Genomic DNA, 10,571 nt, shown 5'->3' with positions numbered 1-10,571 from the left:
TAGAAGCAGTGATCACTCATAATACTTTCCATCTTGTACAAAGATACAATGACTAGAACTCGAGCAGCTATCTTGTAACCGTGAAAAAAAAAAAGAGAGAGAGAAGTAGGATGTCATGAGATACAACATCATGATGCCCGGTCAATGCTAGCTACCACTCCTGGACTTACTGAAAACTTATTGAAAAAAATGACTTGCTGACAAATTAATTCCAAAAGACTTGGAGCCTCTTTTTTTTTTAATAAATCTGATCTATTTGCTCACAAACTAGGAGTCTGATCACATCAATAATTCATTATAATTAAAGGCAGAGATAAACAAAGGCAAAAAAAAATACCTGCAAAGTACCCTTAAAACCCAAAGATAGTTCTGACGAGGTGGTCAGGAAAGGTTTCAGGGAATAAAACACTTCTGAATTGATCCTTGGAGAATGCACGAGATTTTAGTAAGATGAGGTGGGGTGAGACTCATAATCCTAGAGTTAAAGAATCTTAAAACAATATGGTTCTCATTTGTTCTAATGAGAGAGGAAGAGAGAGAGATATTTTTGATAGTGTTTCACCAACCCAGGACCCTCCTATCCCAGCTTCCTGGTGAGGATTATGGGTGCATGCCACCATGCTAATCTATGTACACTGGTCTAGGGACCCGACCTGTGCCTGCTATGTGGCCCCTTGTGCAGTAGTGCTCTACAGTTAGCCCACCGCAGATGAGCTATCTCATTTTACAGGTGCACACACTTTTGGTCCCTAGAAAGAGCAGACCTAGAACCCTGGTCTCCAGTTCATGCTCTTTCTACCAGGAAGGCACAGCAGCAAACAAGCTGTGTAGAACCACAAGACACTCCTCAGTAAATGCTAATCACACGATCAGCCATTGTGTCCGTGGCTAGGATGGACATTCTTCTGGAACCTTACTCCCTATTACGTGTCAGCATACTCATGTGTTAGTGTCTGAATGTGACCGCCTGTAATTATGGCAGTGGTTTATTACTCATGCATGGCAAGGCTGAGGCTTTGCAGTTAGCAGTGACAGGGACATTATTAAAAGGGAAAACTTCACTATCAGTGGCTATGCTGATTGTCATCCACATGTCAGAGCAGTCTAAAGACCAGTGAGGAGCAATCACTGAGGGAAAGGAAGGTCTTTCGACCATGTGAGTCCTGTGTTTATGCTAAATGCTGTGGAAAGCAGGATGGAAGGCAGGCAGGGAGGGAGGGAACGAGGGAGGAAGCCAAGGGAGGAAGCGGAAGAAGAAGCAAATGCAGTGAGTACTCCAGTTCCCTGGACTTCTTCCCAGAGAGCACATGGACCAATGTACCTCCAGACTGTGCAACTGAAGGGGGTTAGGAGAGTGTTTCTTCACAGCTCTTGTCTCTGCTCCAGCCAAAGACTACCTCATGGGAGGAGCTGGTTCCCCTGCTCTTATGTATTTCACCTTCCGGTCCCTTTAGCAGCTATCAGGAAAGCCAGGTCTGGCATGGAACATGGCACTTGGTCTCAATCTAGCAAAGGAGGGAGGACCCAGAGGCCTGTTGTGGCCTCTAGCAGCACACCCATGTGGCTTCAGTTATTACAACACCAGAGGTGGGACAAGGCCTGCATGAAGTGGGCTGCTGCAGGGGCAGCTGGGATGAGACAAGCTCCTGTGTCATTTGAGAGCAGGGACAGAGGGCTGAGTTTAGAGTCAGCCCACTAGACCACAACCTCTGTTAACTCCGTCCAGGCTATTGCACCTCCTCTTTGGCTCAGGGAGGTTTGGGGAACAGAAAGGGAGACATACTGTCAAGTGCTGGACAAGTTGAGGACCCAGCTAAGATGAGAGCATGCATTGTGATAGCACCAATACCTGCCATGGTGAGGCATTCTAAGGAATAAGCAGATTCACCATTAGAGGTAGAGGCAGCAGAGGCCAAGGTAGGTAGAGGCAGCAGAGGCCAAGGCCATGAGGAACCCTGAGGATCTAGCAAGAAGATTCCCAGCGAGCTCACCACATGAGGGGCTGTCCAGGCTGGATATGGAAGGAGAGAGCCAGAGGAAGAGGGAAGTCTGGGGGTGGGCCTCAGTGAGGTTGAAAGGCAGTAGGAGCCCAGCAGATAGCCAGCCTGAGGTGGGCATTCCCTCAGAGCTCCTGGTGTTGATTCAGAGTTTCCAAATGGAACTATTCCAGGTGCCATCTCCTAGCTCTGCATGAGACCAAGGAGGGAGCTTCCAACATAAGGCACAACTGAATCACCTGAAGATTAGAGGGCTTAGATGTGTCCTGTGCTCAAGAGTATGGTGGAGCATATGGCTTATTAACTGTTGATGATGACATGTACAGTATTCTCAACTAGATTGGTATGAGAAGTATTTCATGATGGGCAAAGTCTTTTTACAAGCAAAATGAGAAATAGCAATTGACTGTTTAAAAAAAATAATTAGAATAATAATAATAATGATTGGAGAAAACATAGAAAAGATATCAAATGTTGAAGTGGGGAGATTAATGTCTCTGTATTGACTGACATGCATGGCATTCCCTTTTGAAAAAGCAATGTAATACACTGTAAAGTTATATGTAATCTAATGTAATATAAAGAAGATTATGATGATAATAAAAATTTTTAAAAAATTTTAAAAAGAGTATGGTGTAGCCAGTCCTATATGCCCACTACTATATTCTACTCCACTCTCCTCATATGTACTAACTCCTAACACGACATCAACTTAAGTCAGTAACCTGGTCACTCAATGGCTTCCTTATCTATATAATCAAGTGCAAACCAGCCTGGGATTCTGCTATAGTTTGAATATTATACCCCAGAAGTCATATATTGAGCCACTGCAACAAGATTAAGAGGATAAGAACTTAATCCAATGATTTATTGAAGGGTGGAGACTTTGGGAGGAGGTAACAGTGACCACGCTGTGCTACAAGCATAACTGCCCATGCATCTACTCAACAAATATTCACTGAGCATGTATTATGGGCCAGGGCAGCTCTAAGCATCAGGGATCCAATAAGAAGCAAGCAAGGAAGGTGTCTAACTTTAAGGAGGCCCATGGCTGCCATTATGTCGAGCCTCATGCTCATGCCATATGTTTTGAATCTCAACTCATCCTGATATAAAACAACCCCATTTTACAGTTGAGAAGTAAAAGTGACTTGTCCAAGGTCACAGAGGCAATAAGTCACAGAACTGGAAATCCAACCCAGTCTGTCTGACACTCAAGTACAACCTTCCTCCTAATATATTCTGAAAGACTCACAGGTTGTCTCGTGTTAGGTCGTTTCTTCACTGGACTTGGGCCTCACAGAGCCCATGTTCTTTCATCCTGATGTCACTCTGAGCTCTGATTACTAGGCCGCCTTCCTGTCCACTAAGGACACTCCCGATTTGGCAACAAGCAAAGGTCAGGAGGGTTGAATTTCTTCAGCAAGAATGACACTGGCTGTCCCTTCTGCTACCTCTGGGCTAGGCAGGCAGCAGCTGTCCTGGCTGGCAGAGTGCCTGTCACACACACTGGCCAGCACAGATGTGCTTATATCTGAAGGCTATCCAAGAATGGGGCTCCCCATTTCTCCAAGAGGGGCGAGCAGCGGCCAGATGCTATGAGTCGTTGGTGGTGGCAAAGGAAATAGGCCTTCCTCCAGTACCCAGGTCCCAGCTCTGCTGCCTAGGCCTTCCATAAGCCTGGCCCCTGCCCATCCTGAGCCCTGCTGAATGTCTGCATGCAGCACAAGAAGGCTTACACTGTCCAATAGGGGCCAGCAGAGGGCGCAGTGGTAAAACACTATATTTTGTGATGCTGATCCACATGGGAAGGTTCCGGGCTCACTTCTAGAGACCTCCCTGAGTGCACCAGGCACAAATATGCTCAAGATCCAGGGCTGGCTGAAGCTGGGGGAGGATCAAGGCCTCAAGACTCTGTTGAAGGTACTGTCTGACTGTCTTTCTCTTTCTCTCTGTCTCTCTCACTCATGGGAGAAGGAAAGACAGTTTAAAAAAGAGGAAAAAAGAAGAGGAAGAAGAAGGGTATGTACTACCCTGGTTTCCCTCTGACATTTGCTGCAGTGACTGATTTCAACATGAACATATACCTTTGCCTCCTCCCCAGAGGAAATGCTGGTACCATCTGCCACCCATGCTCCAAGGAACACATCTATATCCCAACAGGCCAAGGAAACAGCCCTAGCATCCACAAAGCGATGCTTTCAAAACACCATCACTCTCTCCCTGACCCCAACTTGGAGACCTGTGAAAGTAAATCTCTCCCTCTACTCTCTCTGCCAATGCCCTTTCCTTGCCTAGGGAGTTTGGCTTGTACATCAGGCTGGATGGGCTGTGCTTGAGCGAGCTGGGAATGTTTGGCTTTTCTACAGCTCAGAGTTCAGCTCTGTGCATCTGTGTGGCTTGGGGGCAGGACTGGGATAGGTAATTTTGACTTCTCTCCACTTCCACAAAGATTTTCAATTTCTTCAAGCAACCCTGCTTCTGTTCAATATCCTCCTAAAATCTAAATTTGGAACCTAACTTAAATCGATTGCATTTCCTCTTACGACAGAGCTGCCCTGGGCTCACAGAAGTAGAAACTCTGACATGTGTCCTTCAGATTCATTATACAGAGGCTCTGAGGAGGGGCAAGGCCAGCAGCCAGGGCTTAGAGCTCACATGTGGCAAGTGAAGCACCCACTCCTCTACTTTATGTCCCTTACTCATCAAGGGTGCTGCACTGAGAGGAAAGTACCATGGGGCTTAGGAACTTGGGTTCTGCCATTCACTTAGCTGTGTCACCCTGGTTAGATCACACAATATCTCTGTTTCTCACCTTTCTCTTCTCTAAAATGAGAACTAAATCATTTCCCCAGAAGATGACAAAGAGATGACAGAAAGCCAAAAGTCATGTACAGAGTTATAAGGAATTCTAACAAGAAATGTGTCTGTCCTCAGTCCACCGTCCTAGTCGCTGATTCAAAACTGCCATGCCACCATTTAAAAATATATTTTAACAAAGTTTTATGTTCTTCTGCTTTTATTAGATTTGCCAAATGCTGTACAATATGAATTAATTGTATGCTACAAAAAGACTATACAACCATAGTCATGCTACGAAATTACACATACAAAGGAAACATACTGAAATTACCTTGTTCCTAATCTGGACAACTGTGTGACTTCCAAGTTCCTGGAAGGATCTAGTTCCCTTAACTCAGAAGGATGAAGACTAGAGCTGCTTCAAGATGGTGGAGGCAAGATGGTGGAGGCAAGACAGTGTCCTCACACTCAGCCTCCCCATCTAAATCCTTCCACCAAACCCATCCAACAAACTCAGCCTCTATAGTCTTGCACTTATTTCCTCCATGACTGTCCTTTATCTCCTAAAACCAGCTCTCATCCAATTAGTCAACTCAATAAACCTGAGTTATCCACATTATGTGCAAGGTGTGTGGCAGATGCTGAGGGATAGAGGTAGTATTGAAAAGTCTAAAATATAATTCTGGACCTTAAAAAGCCTATAGTCCAGTTCTGTACCCAAAGAATAAACCATGGAGGCGCAAGATTTCAGGCCAGGGGTACAAAGGGTCATTGACAACAAAGCCTCAAGCAACTCAAAACCAAAAGAATTCAGACCTCATGTGGTGTGCCACAAACCCCCATCTCCAGGAAGTGACTTGAGCCAAGACTTAAAGGACAGGCAGTATGCAGGAAGTGGATGGGAGAGAGGCAAACCAGGACAACTAGCACTTCTCAAAGATAGGCTGAAATAAGGAGGCTAGACATCCCAAGGCGAATGCAGGATATTTCAACAAGTAGGAGTCTACTTGCCAAAATTATAAAGATTAATGGGTTCATAATGGAGAAGCCAGAGGCACTGGGCAAGAGAACAGAGGAGATGTGCATCAGAGCTGGTTCTGACAGGCCCTGACTGCTGGCCTTCAAACAGGATCATGATTCCTCCAGAAACAGGATGCCACTAGGAGATGTGGGGCCCTTTGAAAGATTTTGGTGCTTTCTACTCAGATAGCTGGAGCCACTGTGAGCCCAGTAGAGGAGGTCAGTCAGGGCACTCCGTCAAAGGAGAGTACCCAACAGTCTAGGGGTGGGGAAAAATGTTAGAGGCAGGGCTCAGCCATGGAGGAAGCAGGGAGCTGATGGAAAGAATGGAAGAGCAGTTTACTGCAAGAGATTCTGAAGGAGGAAAAACTAATTTATCACTGTGTGCTTTCTCCTCTATACCCACATCTTCACTTTCTCTTTAAAGTGTCCTTGTCAGCCTGTATTGAGGAAAACGAAACAACAATAACAATAACCTATAACTGTTTTCAAAAGGCAAGAGTCAAGCACTTTGGCAACCAGTCTTAGCAGAGAGGTCAGTGCTGAGGAAGTCTGGGTCAACTCTTGCTGTCCACTTGCAGAACCCCAACAAAACCTATCTTAACAGCAAGAGAACACTGTGGATGAGCGTGATCAACAGCCAGGACCAGGTGAAGCTCTCTGCAAATCCCTCCTGCTTGAACTTCAGAGGAGTCCACAGGAAAGGTTTAAGAAACCAGAACAATCTAAATGGCAGCTCCCACCATGGACCAGAGATCTGGGTCCAAGTGGCCTTGTTCCTACTGTCTTCCCCGTGCCAGCTCCAGTAGGCTCTCCATTAACTCCTAAGAAATAAAGACATTAAGGACAAGGTTTCCTTCTCTTCCCTTGGTAACAATGGATGAAGACAGGCTGCAGAGCAAAAGCACACATGAGGTTCAGGTCCCACCTCCCCAGGCACTGAGAGCCCTTCCCCTCTCCCCCAGGCTCCCACTGCAGCAGGCGGCCCCTGCAGGCCTAGAACATCAATAGATGGGACAGGCATTACCTGAAACAAGCCCAGGCCAAGGATGGAGCACGTGGGAGTGGGAGTGAGAGGGAGGGTCCTCCATTTGACAAGTTCTCCTTGTTCTTTACCTTTAGGCTTCATGTCACTACAAACTACACACGGCAGCAGGAAGATGACATCTGCCTAGTCGCAGCTTGAATTTCTACCTTGCCCAGGAAAAGCTGTCAACTGGGCCTTCCTGCCAGCAACTCCTCAGAGGATGCAAGTCAAGGAAACTAGGACTTCCCAATCCACAGTACGGGATCCAAACAGTCCAGAGATTGCTTACATAGCAGAAGGGAAGATGGGGAAATGCCAGAACCCCTACCACCACCACTACCACCAGCAGCCCATCTAAAGCCAGCAATTAGCTCTTCAGAAGTTCCCTAGGAAGTGGCTTTGGAAGTCTAAGGAGTCTTCTGCCTTTGCTCTTCTTGATGTAGGCAGTAGAGTGTAGGATGCTGGGTCATGGTACCAAGCATAAGTTTGTTAGAGGGACAAATTCTCTGGCCCCACTCTAACCTACTGAATCAGACACTCTGGGAGTGGGGCCCAGCCATCTGCATGCTAACAAGCCCCCCAGGGAATTTGGATGCATGCTAGAGATCAAGACATGCTAGTGCAAGCAGCTAAGAATCTCCATTCCAGAGTCAGAGGAACCAGATTCAATTCCAGCTCTAAGGCTCACTAGCCAGGTGACTGTGAGCAAGTTACTCAGGGGATGTGAGAGGGGACATGAGAGTAGCTATCTCATAGGGTCAGTCATTGTAAAGATAAATGGGTTTGTGCACATTGAACATGGGGAAGCGGGGATGTGGCTATATCCTAGTTTATGTTCCTAATTGAAACGAATACTAAAAGGACCCATGTCCCTGATTGTGGTCTGAGAGTGAGGGACCCAAGGTATCCTTTCGGGTCCCATAAGTCTGTCATGGCAGGAATCTGTGCAGAATAAAGCCTACCGCCATAAGCTTCTAACTCCTCGGGAAATGAACAGCCGCTTTGTTTGATCCATGCCTTAGATTTTGCGGACTTAGGAAAAGAGCTTCTACATGATTTCACTGGACTACTTTGACAGCCAGGCCACACCCCTTGTGAGGGGCGTGGAGAATTGCAGCTTCCTACTGCAGAAGCAAGTTCAAGGTATCCCCTGGATACTTACCAGTGACATAGATAAGACCACACTGTCCTTTCATGTGCTTGGGGATCTGACCATATCAACCCCAGGAATTACTCAGAGGGGACCATCAGAGAGCAGAGGGAGAATAATCCGGCATCTTCCCTCTCCCAGCCACCTGTCACCCACTGGTCTCTCTCACTGCAGTGAAGACAGCTGAGCCTGGCTCTCAACTATACACAGATATATGATGGAATTTGCAGCTTCATATATTTCTTTGTTCAACAAACCTAATACTCCTTATAATTAGGACCATGGTTGGAAGTTGGTGCCTAGTGTCCAAGAAAACAGACTCTGTGGTCAGCCAGACATGGGGATCTCACTCCAAACTCAGGACTCCAGGCAACTTAGCTCACCGCTCCTTGCCTTATTTCCTCATGTCCCATTTGGGGATGGGTGGAACCTCCGGGACTGACATGAATGTTCAATGTCCTGTCTTTGCATGTGTCTGGCACACAGCAATAATCCCATCAGCTGTTATTATCATTATTTTTATGATCTTCTGCAGTTCTGGAACTGCTGTGTGAGAACATGGGTGTGCTGTCAGGAAGGGAGGAGGCAGCCTGTGCCTAAGCACGCTATCTGCCTTGGATGTTGTCCCTGGAGAGCTGCCTGTACACGTAGGTAACACTCACTCTAAACTTGTAGACTGCCAGCATCCTGTGACCAACAACAGTCCCTGAACCAAGTATGACCAGAGCACACTAAAAGTCTCCCTCTTTGCCTGAAGTAGAAGAACGTTCTACCTGGAACAGATTATGTTTGCTGCCACTAATTGGATGCACGTCTCAGCTTTGCTACACTCTGTAGGTGCCTGTGTCCCAGGCGCACCTCGGACTTTCAACAATTGCCCCTCCGCAGCTCCAGACCAGAAGAAACTGGGTGTGTTCTAGATAGCAGGCTCCACCACAGTGGCTCAAAGGGAGCAGTCCTCTATTAGCTGTGTAGCCCTCCCACAGAGATGGCATATTCGTCCTACTTACCACCCAAGCGCATTAGCTCCAGGACCTGGGGCCTTGACTTTTGGCAGTACGCACCGCCCATCTCCCTCCTCCCCATGCGTTCCCAAAAAACGCTGAGCTCTCTGAGCTATCTTCCTGCCTAGACATCAGCCCATGCCTCCAGTCCCATTCAGCCGCTCCACTAGTTTCTGCGATCCGGCTAGAGTCTCCAGGGAATGATTTCCTGCCAGGCGCTCAAGACCAGGAGACGACTATATTGAGTCCAGGATAAAACCAAATTTACGGCTGGGGCACAGAGAGGAAGCAGGTAGACTGTTCTTACCAGCGGCCCTGGTCTCTTGCAGGAGATAAGGGAGGGAGAGTAAGGGAGAGGCGGCCGTGGGAGCCAGGAGGTGCCAGTGCCCGGGCGCATAGCGCAGGGCCCTGAGCTCACCCTATGGACCGCCCTACAGAGCCCAGCCCCACGGGCGCTGGGATGTGTCCTTACCATTGAGCTGCCGGTAGACGATGTCCTCTAGCAGAGAGAGGCGCTTCAGGACCGCATCCTGGATGGGGCTGGCGCTGTGCGCGCTGAGGTTGACCGCCTCCGCGCGCGGCCGGATCTCGTGGAAGGCTTCTCCGCTGCGCACTGCGATGGGCCGGCACTTGGCCAGGAAGAGCACGAAGCCCGCCACTGCGATCAAGTTCAACACCAGCAGCACTTTAACTCTTCTCAGTGAAGCCATCAAACAGCCCAGCCGGCCCTTGCCCCGGACCCGCACACTCTCGGGCTCTGTCTGGGCGCGGGCGCGGGACAACCGGGAACTGTGCGAGCTTCACACACCCGACGTCCGGCGAGGATCCCAGCGGCTGCCGGCCGCACAGCTCGGATGCTCCGGCAGCCAACACTGCTGAAGGACGGGGCGGTTGGAAAAAACGAAATCACTCACATGGAAGTCCCCAGTCTGCAGAAGTGCTTCCTGACACGCCAGCTCAGTCCACTGCGCACGGCCGGTTCCAGGCGTCTCGGCGAAAGACCGAGAGACCTGGGTCTCCTCTGCACCAGCAAGGGGTTGGTCTCTGGACCTTGCGCAGCGGGTGCCACGGGCCCCGGGGCCAGCGGGTCGGCAGGCGGGGCTGTGTGGAAGCCTCAGCCGGAGTGGCGCACAGGTGCCCAGCTCAGGGCTCGCCGCCGGCTGGAGGCGGGGCGCGCTGCTCTTCTAGCGGCACAGCCAACACCTTAGCCCGCAGGCGGCCGTCGCGGCTCGCGGCCCGCGCTCTTCAGCCGAGGACCCACTCCTCTGGGCGGGCGCCTTTGTTCGACTCACCGACCCGCTCCATCACACCCGGCAGAGAGAGAGCCCGAGTCCGGCGCTCGCATCCTCGCCGCTCCTTAGTCACGCTTAAGTCTCAATTACTCTCAAAGTGGGGGCAGCACTAGGGGACGGGCGCAGGGACTGAGCGCAATGTCCTCTCCGCCTCTGCCACCCTCAGACACCCCACCCCGCCGGCAAACTCACCAGCGCGCACAGCGCCGCGGGCTCCCGGACACGTTCCAAGTCCCAACACAACGCAGGGAGCCTTTGGGGCCTGCTGGGCACACTGGC

The 10,571-nt window shown here is 49.4% G+C and overlaps 1 protein-coding gene and 1 pseudogene across 1 annotated transcript in view; one reads left to right on the top strand and one right to left on the bottom strand.

Annotated features, from left to right (window-relative positions):
• LOC114008995 (V-type proton ATPase subunit D pseudogene) overlaps nucleotides 1–6,628 on the top strand; it is a 51,181-nt pseudogene extending 44,553 nt beyond the window's left edge.
• Nucleotides 1–10,111, bottom strand: part of GALNT17 (polypeptide N-acetylgalactosaminyltransferase 17) — a 486,325-nt gene extending 476,214 nt beyond the window's left edge. Inside the window, exon 1 of the mRNA XM_006155012.2 lies at nucleotides 9,473–10,111. Coding sequence (XP_006155074.1) covers nucleotides 9,473–9,710 — 238 coding nt within the window. The 5' untranslated portion in view covers nucleotides 9,711–10,111. The remainder of the gene's footprint in view (nucleotides 1–9,472) is intronic.
• Between the last annotated feature and the right edge of the window lie 460 nt (nucleotides 10,112–10,571).

The sequence above is a fragment of the Tupaia chinensis genome, unplaced genomic scaffold (assembly GCF_000334495.1).
Source record: "Tupaia chinensis unplaced genomic scaffold, TupChi_1.0 Scaffold000429_1, whole genome shotgun sequence".
Lineage (NCBI taxonomy): Eukaryota > Metazoa > Chordata > Mammalia > Scandentia > Tupaiidae > Tupaia > Tupaia belangeri.
The sequence above is the reverse complement of the archived record's forward strand: the minus strand, read 5'-3'. Positions and strand labels throughout refer to the sequence as shown.